This window comes from Cebus imitator, unplaced genomic scaffold (assembly GCF_001604975.1).
Source record: "Cebus imitator isolate Cc_AM_T3 unplaced genomic scaffold, Cebus_imitator-1.0 Scaffold144, whole genome shotgun sequence".
NCBI lineage: Eukaryota > Metazoa > Chordata > Mammalia > Primates > Cebidae > Cebus > Cebus imitator.
The window spans coordinates 1,543,292-1,561,508 of NW_016107459.1; the positions used below are offsets into that span (position 1 = coordinate 1,543,292).

At 35.3% G+C, this 18,217-nt stretch overlaps 1 protein-coding gene across 11 annotated transcripts in view; it reads left to right on the forward strand.

The window, feature by feature from the left end:
* The window catches only part of PDLIM5 (PDZ and LIM domain 5), a 206,859-nt gene that overhangs the window by 141,171 nt on the left and 47,471 nt on the right, over positions 1-18,217 (forward strand). For 6 of the 11 annotated variants that reach the window (XM_017542411.1, XM_017542412.1, XM_017542417.1 and 3 more), the window contains 4 exons: positions 2,969-3,088; positions 5,091-5,234; positions 6,009-6,140; positions 13,995-14,182. In XM_017542411.1, coding sequence (XP_017397900.1) covers positions 2,969-3,088; positions 5,091-5,234; positions 6,009-6,140; positions 13,995-14,182 — 584 coding nt within the window. The remainder of the gene's footprint in view (positions 1-2,968; positions 3,089-5,090; positions 5,235-6,008; positions 6,141-13,994; positions 14,183-18,217) is intronic. The other 5 variants (XM_037743428.1, XM_017542421.1, XM_017542422.1 and 2 more) reach the window with 2 other exon arrangements.

Here is an 18,217-nt window from a genome sequence, read left to right on the forward strand (position 1 = left end):
AGCATTTTAAAACAGGACTCAAAGCATCCAGTGGAGAAGGAGAGATGGATTAATTGAGGCCACTGAGATTAAGGAAGAAGATGGAGTACACTGCATAAGAATGTTGCTATTGGACAGTTGTCAGGACTAAGGGACAGAAAAAGAATTCTTCTTACTGGTCCTACAGGATGGTAAAGATGGTAAGTTAGTAGATGGACAACTCACACCTGATTTGCCAGACAGATTACTCACAGGGTTCCACATTGAATAAGTACTGAGATTGTGCAGAGAAAGTCACAATGCACGAATCGCTCTGTGTTCATTTATCCTGAGAAAAGCAAGCCAAAAGGGAGAGACTTTATCTGGGAAAGAGAAAATCTTCATACCTCTGTCTGGTGAGAAATGAAAACTCACTTAAGCAGGACAATGCAGAAAATTTGGCTACTGCACACATGCTATTAATCAGAGCTTCTTCCAACCTAAAAGGAGTAAACATTAGGGAATGTCAGAATGAGAACAGATACTGATGTTTGTTCCATATTAAATGAGGTAGTTTAAGATTTTGTCTTAAGTCTAGTTTTTAGAGGTTGGCTAAGCAATGAAGAGATAATCAATATGTGTAACACAGGGGAAACCTCCCAAGGGCATTTGCTTGGAAACTTGGAGATTACCTTCAAAGATATTTCATAACTAACATGGAATTTATTCTCAAGTGACACTCAGATTTTTCCAGTCAACATATTTCATGGAGATGTTGGAAGACTCAGCTTCTTCCACTCACTCCCTTTTCTTTTTCTTTTTTTTTTTTTTTTTTAATCTGTCCTGTGGTAATATGTAGATATGTTAATAATTTATAACCATATTTTCTTTCTTCCTGAAATACTTGTAATTTTTCAATATTATAGAGGAGACTTTTTAAAGGTATTTTTGGAACACTAGTCATTTCTTTGTAGTTACCATGTGCCCCCTTAGGCAAAAATATCTATTTAATCAAAATTGTGACACAGTCTCTAGAAGGTACAAATATGTTTAAATATATAAATATTATGAATTAGTCATTTGGAAAAAATAAATTTCAAGCATTTATTTCACAAATATTTGTTGATAACCTTGTGGTAAGCACTTTGTTAGCATACACTTCATGTATATCAGTAACTATTTCCATCAGGGAGCTTCTAGTCTACTGAGACTGGATTTAAACAAATGATGACACAATTGTATAAAAATAATAAATTCTGTGAGTTAAAAAGTACAGGCTGCTATGACAGCACATGACACCAGGGCAGCCAAAGGTGGTTTGGGGAATCAGGAAGGCCCTCTGGGAGGAGGTGACATTTAAACTGAGGCCAGAAGGGTGCTTAGGAATTATCCCAGTGAAGGTGTGGTAGAGCAATGGTTGTAGAAAGTGAGGAGTAGGAGACTACAGAGGCCAGGAAGTGGGAAGAAGCAGGACCTATTTCAAAAAGAGATGGAAGGCTCCAGTGGACTGGAGAAGCCAAAGAGAGAGGACCAGCTTCACGACATAACACTGAAGAACAGGTAGCCCAAGATCACTTAGAGCAGTGCTGGAAGGTCTAAGCAACAGACATTATCAAATTTGTGTTTTTCAGAGTTCAGTCTGGTAGCTCTGTGGAGAAGTTATTCTCTAGGACAGGAATCAGCAAATATTTTTCTGTAAAGGTCCAGATAGGAAATGTACTAGATTTTTCAGGTCATATGGTCTCTCACAATTAGTTCTCATATCGTGTGAAAGTAACCATAGACATATGAAGAATGAACCTGGCTATGTTCCAATAAAATTCCAATAAAACATTATTTATGAATGCTGAAATTTGAATTTTATATAATTTTTGTGTGTCTTGAAATTTTATTATATTGATTTTCTTAACCATTAATTATTTAAAAATATGAAAACTGCTCTTAGCTCATAGGCCACAGAAAGGCAGGCAGGGCCTGAATTTGGCCAGCAGGCCATGGTTTGCTGACCCATGTTATGGTTCTTATATTTCTTATTCTCTTAAATTTTCTGCTCTACCTCTTAAATGATGTTTTAGTTCTATCATTACATTTTTCTTTAATTGTCTACATTTTTTCAACACTCTGGTAAAGGTATGACTAATGTGAAATAAGAAACAGAAATATAACCTCTCCTTTTCTATTTTTTTATTCATTTTTTAATCCATTTATACAACATGACTGACCATTCTATTTTTTTTTTTATCTACAGACTTTAAAAAAAAATCTCTATTTTGTATTTTTCCTGTTTTTCTTCCCAAAGTTTTATACTTAGTGCTTTCTGGTTTTGAACTTGACACTGAGGTTTTCATGTTTTCTTTACCTGGTAGTAGTTCTAAAATTTAATTCTGGCATTCTAAATCAAAAATAGTACAGATATCAGAAAAACAAAGCCCTAAAATTGCATGCAACCATCTGTTGTAAAAGTAGATAAAATAGCTTGTTTACATCAAGATAAACAACATCCATATAATTTCAGATCTACAACACAACATTCTGACTTGAAATTTTTGGTTGGTTGCTTTATAGGGCACTTTATGGGCAGCTGCTTCACAATATGCGGGAAAGCGTTATATAGTGGAAATAATACAAACAGACCTGGTCCAAATTCCACCTAACCCGTACTAGATGTATGGTATTTGGCAACTTAATTAACTTCTTGGAGCTTAAGTTTTTTTAAAGCATTCAAAATACATAGTCAGTGAATGGGAATTTCCACCTTCTTGTAAGCATAATATTTTATTACTTAGAAGTAGCCATGCTAAAGGATTTGGGGGGGAAACAGCCCATATTTTGTGGTGGTGGAGGTGTTGGTTTTTGTTTTAACCATTTGTAGATGTGAAGCAAAAAAAAAAAAAAAGTGTTCCCCAAATTGAACTAATATAGATTTAAAGGTTGGTATAGATGATAAATGTCTTTTGTGCTTTTTATTAATATTTCCTTTGCCTTGTATATTTTACTTCTGAAAACTTAGGTTTGACAGTTCTCTGGAAGACGTACCTAAGAGTGGACTGCACCCACCTGCAACTCCTCAGGTGTTAACTATTAGTAGCCAAGTGGCCACACTTTCTAAAGTAGCAACTACTTATTCTAGGTAGACTTTTCCTTCTTGGTGTTTTTAAATGTCAAAACTGGCAGTGAATTTAAACATACTAAACTGTTTGAAAAAGAAAAGGTGATTGTTGATTACAGAACTGACATGATTAACATAGACAAGAAAGCTTGGCACTCAGCCTCAAAACACCACTTCTCACCGCTTTTATATTTATATTTATATTTTTGTTTAGTTTTAACTTCTAATATAGAATCAAGAAATCTCTTTTATTTATTCACTTTGTGATTTGGAAAATTAACTTGCTGGATTTGTCATGAGTCTCTTTTTCTGAATTAGAGCATTTGTCTCAAAGACAGGTTGAGGTCATATACAATAGTTATCAAATGCCCAGACATATTCTAAAGATAGTCAGATAAGTAACTGCTTATGAGATATTACTAGATTCTGGTGATACTAAATCCTTTTCTATTATTTGTGATGCAATATGATGAAAAATTCATTACCATTTCCTTTTCTTCCTGGTAAAGAATAAATTAGCTGATTTATTTTTAAGTGATTTTTTTAATAGACTTAAGTTTCCAGTTCTTATTATTCACCATTACTTCTCTAAAGAGTAACCATTGTCTCAAAGATGCAGAGTAATTCAGAAACTCAAAAGTTGAATCATGTGGTAACTTTATTCTTCTCTTTGACATTCATGTTACCTACCCTGCCCTGCCAATGATAGCATCTTTCTTTTCTCTTTCCAGAACCTGATGTTTTCTTTTCTAACCATTCACAACAGTTGTTAAAACTTAGCCATACAGTTTAATTTAATGGATAGACCTGGATAGATTAAAAAAAAAATTTACTTAATTCTGTATAATTTTGAAAAAACAGCTTACCACTGTTCCTTAATTTTTTTTTTCTAATGGTTTTTGTAAAGTTATAGCCTATGGAACTTGGAAGAATGACTTATTAAATTCTTCTGACAGGAAAAAGAGACTTATGTCCACCCTCACAATTTCAGATATCTAACTTCTCATTAACTGGGGCTTGAGTTTGCCACATCATTGCTTTGCATCGGCGGTGGCCATTGTCACAAACTTCTGAAAAAAGTGGTCATGCTGTAGTGTTAATGCTCATTGATAACTTGCACCCATAAATGAAGCAGAGAGATGACAAGTTTCACACTATGCAGTTTAGATGCTCTTTTTATTTTACTTAATAATCAATTTGAAAATCATTATAGTCTTAATGATAGTATGTTCATTCCTGTCCAGGCATTTAATCTTTTCTAAAAGGCCAAAAGAAAATTATTATTTTAAATAATAAATACTTATTACTTAGTTCTGAAGAAAAAATGTTATACCTGCATTTGAAAATCCTTACAGAACTAACTGAAAATAGAAATACGGAACTCAGCAGAAAAGGTGATGTTTTTGTCATATTCACTGTAACATCTGTTTATTTTTGCAAAGGTACTTTCTGTCCTTAAATAGCTTTACTCTCAATATTTTAAACAATTATCTCTTTTCATGTTAATATATATTGCTGCTTCTCAATAGGCAGTCAGTTGTACGTGCTTCTCCTGAAAACATAAGTCTTATTAAAATGTCACACTGTCAGTGTATATCATCTCTAAGGTAAAGCTCGTTAGAGGCTTTTTGAAAAAAAAAAAGATACAAAGTTTTCTTTTTTTCTATGCTTATAGAAATTCAGATTTCATGTTTAGATTTATTTTCTACTAAGTTGTTGGCAAGTCAGTCTTCAAATGTGTGGTACAAGGTAATTTTAAATAGGAATAGAGTCAGTGAACTTAAATGCATTCAAGAGTATTTGTATGTCAAAATCTGCTTTTTGGAGGACTATACAACAGCTTTTATCTTCTGAGAGAAACCATAGCAACAGTAACTAAATGGCCAGAACTCCTATTACACTTTTTACACTTCACACCTTTACGATGCCTGGATATTAATATGGAATGATTGCTCTATTTGTTACGCTACCCTTTCTTACTTTCCTTTTTGTTCCTCTCCTGTTTTTCTTTCCCTCTTGTCAGTTTAAGCTGCTTCACAGGAAATGTGGAAGATTCTTTTGAAGGTTTTCGAAACTTTTCTACCTTCTCTTCTCCTGCTAGATATAGTGCTGCAGCTCTGAGCAGGGCAGCTGCTACTGTGTCCGCTGTTATTGCTGCAAAAACCAGGTAGCACTACATGTGCAGCATCTGTCTGATGTGATCCCAGTACTCTTCACTGTCTTACAAGTCACCTCATAGAAAACATACCCATTTGAAGCAATCATAGTTCTATTGTGAGCTCTTAATTGTGTAGTGGATATTTTATCTAGATTGTGGATAAATGTCACAGTATTTGTTACTGATTTTTTTTCTTAAAAATCACCTTTTAGTCTCTCCCCATTGCTGCCGTTTATGTATGATATTTCTCAGTTGTGTGGATTATTACATGTTATGTGCTAATTGGCACTTGGGTTTTTACAATTTTCAGGTTTTATATTTGAAACAATAAAGTATTAATGAGTATTTTAAGTTTCTATTGATTTTATCTTCTCCCACAACCTTTAAAGGGCGATCTGAAGACCACTCTCTGAAATAGCCCTTTTGCCCTAAAAGAAATAAAATTGCTTCCTTTTCCAAAAAGAATAAAATGTTTTCTTTTCATGATTTGGGGCTTTTAGATAATTTCTGTAGTCGTTAGAGCTTCAAATGCTTTCTAACTGATGGCTTTGACCATTTTGGTGAAAATCTAATCGATGTTATATTAATGAGTAAAGCGATAGAATAAACCCTTGGTGCTTCTTTTTACCTTCTTTAATCCTCCTTTGCTGCTTTGTGCTTCCCCTCCCACTTCTTTCTCCCCCAACCCTCCCTCTCTCAAAGGAAATGTTCAGACCTTAAAAACGACTATCTGCTATTGGTAGTGCGAATTTTGACTTAAAACTCTTTCTAAATGCTTACCAGGCTCTACACTCCTGAAAGATACCACTCAATCCTGGATGCACTTTGCATCAGCCCTGTCTCCAAGCCTTTAGCTTTTTCCTATCTGCAGTCCTCAAGGAAATCGACTGGCTCTATCCATGTTAAGAAAACAAGGTACTGTGGGAGCAGATATGGCAAGTGTGGTTTGCTGTTAAGGAGATTGCTTTCCCTCTCACTTCACCACTGTATTAACAGGCCAGGTGAGAACATCTTAGAGCTCTAGGGATTTGTGCCCAATTTTGAATTAACTGTAATTTCAATGCCATGCTAATGCACAAGCACAGTATTATGTCCTATTAACTCACCTTTTAACCTTTTGTGACATCTTTCATTAGCATACTTGATGTTCTGTGTGAAATTTTGAGTAATTGTACAATTATTTAAATTGCAGTAGAATTTTTGTCTTTTATTGCATGGATATAGCTATATTAGAATACACAAATGTTTGGTAAGATATACCTTTTGGAAAAATGAAAAAGAATTATCAATTTTGATTGGCTATATATTATAGTCCTTAAATATGAAGGTTTTGCTTGGAAAAGCAACTTAATTTTCACTATATTTGAGAAATGCTAAACACAAACATAGATTTTTCTCCTAAGCTTAATGGTGAAACCAGAAATTTTTAGGCATAATATAAAAAATAAAAATATCACATGTGTTTACTAAACATAAAATCTCAAGGAAATAACTGTATACAATGATTTTTGACAGAACATAAAATCAGTGGCAAAGTGTACAACAGTGAAAACGTGATATAACTAGGCTGTCTATTGATTAGATGTTTGTGCCTTAACCACTGTTATAGAGATTTTTCAATATATTTACCTATTATTTTGGGTAATTTTTAAGGGAGGTATTTAAACAAGGGGGAAAGATTATAGTACATTTTTCTCTAACAAAAGACAATACCTGAAATTATTTTATATTATATATTTGCACAATTGTGAGTGTTCAGTGAGCAGAAGTCTTTCATTGTCAGGGATGAGATTGTACGGAGGCAGGTTATTGACCATGCTTAGAGTACACTTTGAGTACTTGAGTACACTTAGACAATACTTAAAAAAAATTTTTTTTAATTTTTATTATTTATTTATTTATTATACTTGAAGCTCTGAGGTACATGTGCAGAACGTACGTGTTTGTTGCATAGTTATACATGTGCCATGGTGGTTTGCTGCATCCATCACCCCATCATCTACATGAGGTATTTCTCCTAATGCTATCCCTCCCGTAGCTCCCCACCCCTCCGACAGGCTCCGGTGAGTGATTTTCTCCTCCCAGTGTCCATGTGTTCTCATTGTTCAACTCCAACTTATGAGTGAGAACATGCAGTATTTGGTTTTCTGTTGTTGTGTTGGTTTAGTGAGAAAGATGGCTTCCAGTTTCACCCATGTCCCTGCAAAGGACATAAACTCATCCTTTTTTATGGCCGTATATAATTCCATGGTGTATATGTGCCACATTTTCTTTATCCAGTCTGTCATTGATGGGCATTTGGGTTGGTTCCAAGTCTTTGCTGTTGTGAACAGTGCCACATATATGGGCATGTGTCTTTATAATAGAATGATTTATGCTCCTTTGGGTATATACCCAGTAATGGGATTGCTGAGACCACACTTTTCAAACTGGTGACAACTATAGATTCCTCTCTCCAGAAAAGTGCCTATGTGCATATACATGCAACAGTGTGCATGCATTTATGGACTGACTGTGCTATCTATGGCCTCACTTCTAGAGCAAGTATTAGTAGTCATCACCATTGCTTTTTATTAGCAGCAATAGGACTTAGACAAAATATAGTTTGATACTGAGGGAGGGAAATGGTTCCTAAAAAGATAGGCTAGTTGGCATTCTAGAAAGCTGGAATATGGGGTTTCTTGAGGAGACCCTTGCTAACTTACTGAGAGGGGTACCCAAAAGACCAGATACATTTTACCTTGTGTGATAGTAATCATAAAATGTGTCAGAGATGTTTTGTCTTGATTTTTACTTTTATGTGATAGTAATCCTTAAAATTATAAACATAGTATAATACCAAAAATATTTTTCCATTAAAATATATTTCCATTGTAATATATATTAGTATATTATGCTTTAAATTTTGGTTTATAAACTCTAAGTTAAAGAATTTTGGTTATGAAAATATTAAAAACTTTCTTCTAAATATGGAATTCTGAAAGGAAAGGCTCATTACCCTCTCTACATGTACAGGTCCTTTAAAGGAGTTCTGACAGAGGAATTCTATAAAATAAACAATTGCTCGTAACTAAGGCCTTTCCAGAAATATTCCTTTCCTGCCATTTCAGAATCTGTATGTTAGTATACCATTGTTTGATAAGACTTTAGCCAAAAGCTGTTTAACTTAAAAATTGATAATTAAACCTGTGATGTACACTTAGATTAAAAAAAAAAAATTAAACATGTAATTAGAATAAGTTACTTTCAAAAGTATTCTTCAGGCAGAGTTTTTCCTTTGGAAATAGACTTAAAATTTCCAAGTGTTCTTAATCTGTATCTGAGCTTTATTTGTTGTAATAGTTAAACAAATGTGGGAAAGGAATGTAAACTCAAGATAAATCAGGTTGCTGACACTGAGAGTTAACTTTCCTTCCTTTTTTTTTCCTCATTAACTCCATCTTGAAAATAAACTTTTGCTCTGTTAGTATATTTGTCTCTATTTTCAGTTTTTGAAAAAATGAAACAAAAATCTTGGTATTCTCAAGATAGAAAAATCTTGTTATTGCTATCAATCTATTATTTCATTTCAGTCCTTGTTTATTTGGCAGATTGATGAAAATAACCATATTTTAATATCAATATCTGTGGTATCAGCCAAGGGTATTTATGGATTTACACCAATTTCCTCATTAGAATCATTTAGAAAACATTTAAATTTTATTTAGGATTTAGGTACATCTTAAACAATTTAAAATTAGAAAAAATATATTTGAATCATGAGTTCAGAAATAAAATAGCAATCTAATTTAAGTAACAATGTCATACTATGTTAATAAATCATTAATTTTAGAAGTTTGCTTCTAGTGATTATTGATAACATTTTATTCCCATGTATAAAATAATATGGTCGGTGACTTTTAATCCTTTCATCTTTAGTACAATGTTTGTTTTTTTTACAGAGACAAGGTCTTGCTATGTTGTCCAGGCTAGTCTTGAACTCCTGAGCTCAAGTGATTTTTCTGCCTTGGCCTCCTGAAGTGCTAGGATTACAGGCATGAGCTGCTGTGCCCAGCCAATACCTAATGTTTATGTGTTCTCTGTATATAGTAGCTAATAGTTGAAATTAGGGGGAAAATGTTAGAGTTTTAGAGGATTGGGCATCATATATTCAGATATATGATTGTCTAGATAAACCCTAATATTCTTCCATTACAAAATTAAATGATTCAAGTAAATAGGGATCTATTTCCCCAGAGAAAATTGAACTTCAGACCAATTCTGGATTTAAGCATAAATGGAAGAACTGCCTTGGTTATAACTTAGATTTCTATGAATTCTTTATTGTCTACTCCAAGCCCTTTGTAGCTAAAGAGTAGTGTTTTAAGATTTAAACATCTTAAGCCTTTGAGAGAGAATATATACACATCTGCATACAAAAGATACAATCAAAATTAAAATTTTATTTAGCTTATATAATACTTATCCTGTGGAAACTTTAAGAAGTATTGTGTGTTTTTAAAACTGAACTGAGGAAGTAAGGTTTTGTCTGGGGTCAATACCGTGCACTCTAATAATCCACAATACATTTAGAAGCAAAATTCTTAGTGCAGGTGAAGGATGCTTATTTAGTAAATATACTTGTTGCTAATTTTATTATCACCAAACCAGATATTGCAGGATGTAGAAATAAGAATCCCTTATATTTCCTGAGCACATACTCTGTGCTGGGCACTGTGCTAAGTACTTCGGTATCTTATTTCTTACAGTAGCCTTGGGATAAAGGTAGTATTTTTATACCATTTTACAGATGAAGAAATTTGCCAAGTTTAAATAATTTGCCTGCAGTCACAGTAAAGTCCCCAACCTCAGGTAGTTTGTAATGTAGTGGAGGAGACAAGATGCATAAAGAAGTAACTATTAATACTAATTTTAAATGGGCTGTTACAAATCAGTATAAAATTATATGCCATGCAGTTAACAAATGTCCTGAATTAAAAGGAGTACTCTACTGGTGGAAGCTTGAATAAATAAACAAAATATTGTATGTTAATTTGAACACGGTACATGATGTGTATTATATTTACTTTTATTAATTACAGATAAGATATGGATGGGTGCATATAGAGAGTAGGAAGAGGTACCTCGTATGTAGAATCTGGAAAAAAAATGTAGACTTATGGACAGACAGTAAGGGTGGCCAGAATATAGTTTGTATAGCACAGTGATAGCAGATAAGATTAGACTAGCAGATTGTAGTTTTATCTTAGAAGGCTTTGTGTGTGGTGCTGAAATATAACTGAGCCTTCTACAGGCTAAATGGCTACATTCGTTCTGCAGCATTCCATCCTCTGTTTAAGTAGCTTCTGGTGACAGGGGTCATACAGAAAGCTTCAGTAGGAACAGATTTCTTTCCTTTGGATGATTTTTTATATTAGGAAGCACCTTTTATTGAAGCAAATCCATCTCACTGTAGATTTCACTCTATGAAATTAGGCAAACAATGTAGTCACGTAGAGTGAATCCCCATGTCAGAAATTTGAGGATGGCTCTCATGCTTCTTTAGGTTTTTTCATAGCCTGGGCTAGTATTACCAGTTCCCTCACCCAAACTGTATTAGACTTGACACCGAAGTCCTCTCTTTTAAGTCAGTTTGTCTGGCAGCCCCCTGGAATTAAATTTTAATTCTTTCGGATGACTACACATTAAATGGTGATGGAGATTGGGTTTTGTTGTTATTTCCAGACTATATTTTTGTTTCATCTATAATTTCTAGCATTGCTTGGTCATGAATTTTCTTCTTAGACCTGTGATTGTATACATTATTAATTACTTTTAAAAACAAAATCTGCAAGATTAATTTAATCCTAGAATGAAAATGATCTCTATATAAGTATTTCAAAAATCATTTATTTGTAATGAGTAAAAGTGTTGAAAATAAGACTTACTTTTATTATTGAATACAGTAATTATGTTAAGCTTATATTCTGTGCATTAGAGTGTGCTAAGCACTTTATACATAATTATCTTATTTAAGCCTCATAGAAATCTTATGAGCAAAATGTGATGCCCACTTAAAGTTTAGGTAACTGAGGCTTAGAGAAGTAAAATAATTTGTCCATTACAGTGTTTTTAGAAGATGCCCATAACCACTATACTATAATATTTGAACCCTGTTTCCATTAATGTTTTTTGTTTTGTTGCCTTTACTGATAATTGTGTTCAACATTATCATGAGGGAGGCAGTCTTTGACTTTTTATTTATTATAAAGATTTTTAAGTGCTTAACATTTTTTATTGTATGGTGTGTTTTATAATCAAGCAAGTTTTCATTTTTTAAATTAAACTGATCAGAAATAATAAAAGATGATGACTCTATGACACTTGCATTTGAGAAAACAAGAATAGGGAGCAGTATTTCAAGAAAATCGTTTGTATGGTTTTTCAAAACTGTTTAGTGTCAGAAATGCCCCAAGACCACTCCCATGTCTATTGTTTCACTAGAAGGACTTACAGGACTGAGCATATAGTTGCACTCATGACTATGATTTTTTATAGCAAAAGAATACAAAGCAAGGTCAGCAAAGGAAAAAGGTGCATGGGACCAAGTCTAGAGGAAATGAGGCTCAAGTTACCAAAAGGCCTCTCCCAGTGGGGTCACACGGGAAGTGCACAATTCCTCCAGCAGCAAATGTGGCAAAACATGCAAAGCATTTCCTACCATAGAAGCTCATTAGAGAACACATACCAAGGTTTTTCTTGAGGGCTTGTTACATAGGCACCTTGTGGTGAGTTTGTACCAGGATTGTAGACTCTCAGAAGGAAAGCAGGTGTTCCACATAAACCATATTGTTTATACAAACAGTTAAGGCACAGAGAGCCACTCTTAGCATTTAGAGAAAGTTTTATGTCACTTGGCCACAGTTCACCAGCCAAGTTCCCAGATGCCAGTCAAGAGCCAACTTTGCAAGCAGGCCTTCTATGGATGGGCAGTCTGGGGCTTACTATGTTAGGTGTTACCTAAGATTTAAGAGTCACCGGGGAAATTATAAACTGTTGTTCACTTGGTAAGATCATGGACAATATTTAGTTTGTAACTTATTTTTATTAAAATAATCTCCACTTAAGACAGTATAAGTAAGGATATTTTATCGAAGTCGTTAATATACTACCCTGTCTTTATCAGTCTCTTCTCCAGCTGTTGATTTCAGGTATTGAAATCATTTGAATTTTTGTGCATGGAATTTTTTTTCCCATTTATTTATTTTATTGCATTTTAGGTTTTGGGGTACATGTGAAGATCATGCAAGATTGTTGCATAGGTACACACGTGGCAGTGTGATTTGCTGCCTTCCTCCCCATCACCTACCTCTGGCATTTCTCCCCTTGCTATCTCTCCCCAGCTCCCTACCCCCCACCGTCCCTCCCCTATTTCCCCCAAACTGACCCCAGTGTGTAGTGCTCCCCTCCCTGTGTCCATGTGTTCTCATTGTTCAACACCCACCTATGAGTGAGAACATGCGGTGTTTGATCTTCTGCTCTTCTGTCAGTTTACTGAGAATGATGGTTTCCAGGTTCATGTGCATGGAATTTTTTAAGCAACCATCATTAAAAAGTTACGTAATAGACAGGTTTTGATTTCTGTATTTTTTTTTTTTTTTTTTGAGATGGAGTCTCGCTCTGTCACCCAGGCTGGAGTGCAGTGATGCAATCTCGACTCACTGCAACCTCCGCCTCCCAGGTTCAAGTGATTCTCCTGCTTCAGCCTCCCAAGTAGCTAGGATTACAGGTGATTGCCACCACACCCAGCTAATTTTTGTAGTTTCAGTAGAGACAGGGTTTTACCATGTCTTTTAGGCTGGTCTCAAAGTCCTGACCTCAGGTGATCTGCCCGCCACAGCCTCCCAAGGTGCTAGGGATTACAACCGTAAGCCACCACGCCCAGCCTGAAAGTATTCTTTTTAAGTAGTATTGTTATAGTTTACTTGATGGAAATAATCATTGCTGTATTTTATACTTTGGACTACCTAGAATTATTATTTTTTGGAAATGATGTCATATATAATTATAAATAACAAATGACTTGGTAATAAAAGTCATATGATCTTCAAAACCAAACTGGATCTACCATAGATAAGACCTCCTGTAAACAGGTAACTGTGGTTGAGAGAAGATAATGATAGTCTTGTCTCTTTTTTCCCTTTATTATGAATGCAGAACACTGGATGTTCTGTTAGGCAAGGGATGCTGTCTCTTGTTTATTGTTTTGTGGCTAGTGCATAGCACAACCAACGTTTGGCATATAGTAAGTGCTTAAATATTTATGAATGAGTACATGAGCAGAAGGAGTAACTGGGCTGGTCATGATGGCTCACACCTGTAATCCCAGTGCTTTGGGAGGCTGAAGTGGGATGATTGCTTGAAGCCAGGCATTCAAGACCAGCCTGAGGAACATAGTGAGACCCCTGTGTCTACAAAAAAAAAAGTAACTGGTAAGGGGTGAGGTGTCAGGGAAACTTTTATCGTTTAGAATGATTAACTGCATAAGTTTTCAATAGCCTAATTCCTTGTGGTAGATTTTTTAAAAATAATTTTCAACATAGAGAACAAATGCAATCTGACTCCTTCTTTCTTTCTTTTAAAGAGAGGCAGTCCCTATTTTCTTTTCTTAAAAATTGATTAATTAGTGTTTTGTTTTCCTTAAAAATTAATGGATTTTGAAAAGAAAGGATTATTGCTAAGTTACGTTGCTACCACTTCACCAAAGATGTTTCTTTATTTCCTTAACAGTTATTCTCAGGAGCCTTCTCCGCAGTTGGCTTCCTCAGTAGCTTCCACACGGAGCATGCCGGAGAGCCTGGACAGCCCAGCCTCTAGCAGACCCGGGGTGGCCAGCCTCGCAACTGCAGCCGCCTTCAAACCTGTAGGATCCACCAGTATCATCAAGTCACCAAGCTGGCAACGGCCAAACCAAGCAGGTAGTCCAAAGAAATCTCTTGCTTCTTGCTTTTCTTAATGAGTGTGTGTTCTGCAATATATGGTAGTATTCTTTGGTAAAACCCATTCTCAATAACCTAAGATTTAGAAAGGACTATCAAGATTAGACATCTCATGAACATTCTTTGTTTGTATTTGATACAGTTGCATTTGCTACTCATAATTGTAGGATTGGGCATTTCCTTGTTTCCCAGAATATTCAGGAAGCATGTGTTGAATTGTAAATTTGGGTCTTATTTAATAACAGACTATATTGTTGGAAGGCTATCCTTGGAAATAAAACATTTTAGTTTTGATGATATGCGCAAATAACAACCACAGAAACATTTATTGCCATCAAACAATTATTCAAGAAAACATCTTCCAATTCTTGTCCTTACAACGTGTATAGCATAGGGGAAGAAGGACACTAGAAAGAGCATTTGAGCAGCAATGGAACAACTTGGCCTCAGTCCAGAAACCTGAGTTCTCATTGTCTTCTACAGATTAGCAGTTTTAAATAAAGTCACATAACCTCTTTGACACCCTCAGTTTTCTGATCTGCAAAACAGAGAGAGACTAAATCATTTGCTATTTCTCCCAACATGAACAAAGTTTATGATTATATAACAAAAGTAACACTTTTAAAAGGGAAATGGGACTATACTCAAATGTTGTCAATCTCAAACTCAGCCTTCATCTCTCCTCACTCTTTATACTCTCCCAGGGTGATCCAGGTTCCTTTCACTGCTTAGCCATCCATAATTTACAGATCTTTCTCTCCAACTTCCTCCAACCAAGTAACCTATTGGCCATCTCCTGGTGGTACCTCAAATCCAGTATGCCTGAAAATACCATTTCCTATCTCTGGGAATTGCACATCCACATAGTCACCAAAGCTAGAGTGTGAACTTTTAGACCCCACGCCCCACATTCTCATAGTAACTCACATCTAATGGTTTTATTTTTCAGTATTTTTCAAATTTCTTCTCTGTGTCATCAGAGCCATTGCTTTGATTAATGCCCTCTTCGTTGCAAATGACTTCTAATTTCCCTGTCTCCTTTTCACTCCTTCAGTCTGTCCTCCATGCAGCCATACTAGAATGAGTGATCTTGCTTTTTCTTTTTTTCTTAAGAGACAGGGAAATTAAATGTCATTTTAAAATATAGTTGTCCCTGGGTATTCGTGAATAGGTCCACCAATACCAGAATTTGAGGCTGCTTAAGTTCCCGATGTACAATAGTGCAGTATTTGCATATAACCCACATATATCCTCTCATATACTTTCAGTCATCTCTAGATTACTTATAATACCTAATATAATGTAAGTACAGCCTCCCAGGCTGGAGTGCAGTAGCACAATCATAGCTCACTGTAGCCTCAAACTCCTAGGCTCAAGTGATCATCCCACCTCAACTTCCCTAGTAGCTTCTTTTTTTTTTCTCGGTAGAGATGGGTAGCATTATATTGCCCAGGCTGGTCTCGAAATTCTGGGCTTAAGTGATCCTCCCACCTTGTCTTCCCAAAGCATTTGGATTACAGGTGTGAGCTGCCGTGCTTAGCCTTTCTCAACTCTAATTGCTGCTTCACTCCCCAGCTGTGGATGCTTGACTATCTCATCCTTCCTTAACATATCATCTATGACCTTTTCTTCTTTGGCCCCTACAAACTTCTCAAAATCATCTCCTGCTTTGCCCAATTTATAATCTGTGCTTTGTTGCACTAAACCATCTTCAGTTTCTAAGACATGCCATGCTACTATGCTTTTGAAAGTTCTTACTCTTCTGTACAGAAGGTACTTCTTCACCTAGTCCTGTAATTTCTGGTCTTTCTTCATCAGTTTTGAGATGAGTGCTGATTGAGTACACAAGTGGCCGCTTTTCACAGTATGATAGCTTTAAGAATTGATCATGGCTGAGTGGGGTGGCTCATATTTAGAATCCCTATACTTTGGGAGGTTGAGGATCACCTGAGCCCAGGAGTTTGAGATCAGCCTGGGCAACATGGCAAAACCCCATCTCTACTAAAAATATAAAATACTAGCCGGACATGGTGGCACGTGTGCCTGTAGTCCCAGCTACTTGGGAGGCTGAGGTGGGAGCATCACATGAACTCAGGAAGTTGAGGCTACAATGAGCCGTGATTACGCCACTACACTCCAGCCTGGGCAACAGGAGTGATACCCTGTGTCTAAAAAAAAAATAATTTGATCACTCATTATTCGTTTAAGGATATTTTTGCCATTTGTAAGAGTGAATTTTAAGTTAATTAGGAATCCATCTTACTTTTGTATTTTCCACAATGTTTAAATATATTAAACATTAAATAAAATCCTTTATATTTTTTAGAAAACCATATACAGTCTATTTTATAGTGGTATATGTTACACATCACTAATTTTGCTAAGAAGCTAGAAGTATTTCTATTGTGTTGGAAAGAGGATAGGCCACTGCATATTGTTAGACTATTTAAGAGGAAAGACTTTTATTACTTCTAAAAACTTAGAATATTCAGTCTAATATTATTAGTCTGTGAAATTTCTGGACTATTAACCATCTTAGCAAGACCTGTGCTCTTGGGGAAAAAATGCTAAGCTCAGCCGCATACATTTTTTAGTTATTTCTATTTATTTGAAGTGTATGTATGATGATGAAGATTTTCTGTAATTATTTTGTGTGCATTTGAATACAGAAAGTAACTTTCAGAAAAAAATGCTATTGGTATGGCAATTGCTTTTATAAAAAGCAAGGAAAAGACTAAATTTCTGAGGTATAAACTGAAGGGAAGGCACAAAGTATATGGACAGTGGAAGACAGAAAGTTTATATACGGCTTTTGGAAGTTCAGAAATTTATGGTTAAAATACTGCTTTGCCTCTTGCGTGGAAAGAAAAAAATTGTTTTTTTTTTTTGAACTCTTGGTGAACATAGTACAGCAAAATTACCACAAGAGGGCAATGGAGTGCTTTCTCCGAGCCTAATTAAATTTGTTAGAATAATCAAAGTAGGCAAATATTAGCAACTGTAATAATGATTCACATGGTTAGTTTTTAAAACATTGTTTTTTCTAGAAAATATAAATGAATTTTATATGAGCAAAACTACAACAGTATAAAACATTATACATTATATGACATTATAAAGCAAAATTACAAAGAAAGTATGTTTTCTGTTGTGAAGTCAGTTGAATTACATCATAATTCTTAGCTCAAATTAGAAAATATTTACTGAACTCTTATTTATCTTGCTCCAGATGCTGTAAATGGGCAGGTAGTCCGTTATTATGTTGTAGCAAAGTTATTTTGTGCTATTTCGGAAAATTTAAAAATAAATACAAAATTCCCAGCCATTCAAATTCTTCTGCCCTACGCAATGGTATACCATGGTTTAAAGACAACAACAACAACAAAATCATTTCAGAATGTACTCTTAGTCTTAGAGAAATAGTTTCAAAAGCTTCCTGATGCAAATGAAAGAGTCTTTTGATTTAGAAGATGATAGTGGACTCATCATGGGTTCGTGCGTTCTTTATAGTTCACCTGTGGAAATGACAGTGCCAACTAAAGAGATGTAGCAGTCAGGAAGTGAGCGTGTGGGCTTTAAGTATTAAGGCAGGTGGCTTTGCTTCTCTCACATTAAAGCTTCAGGCTTCATTCTCTTAACTATTCATAGCTGTGCTGTAGTGTTGCTGAGAAAAAAAAAAAAAAAAAAAAAACAGGCCATGCACAGTGGCTCACGTCTGTAATCCCAAGACTTTGGGAGGCCAAGGCTGGTGGGTCACAAGGTCAGGAGTTCGAGACCAGCCTAACCAACATGGTGAAACCCCGTCTCTACTAAAAATACAAAAATTAGCCAGGTGTGGTGATGCACGCCTGTAATCCCAGCTACTCAAGAGGCTGAGACAGGAGAATCGCTTGAACCCAGGAGGCAGAGGTTGCAGTGAGCTGAGATCAAGCCATTGCACTGCAGCCTGAGTGACAGAGTGAGACTCTGTCAAAAAAAAAAAAAAAAGAAAAAGAAACATGACAACAACACAAT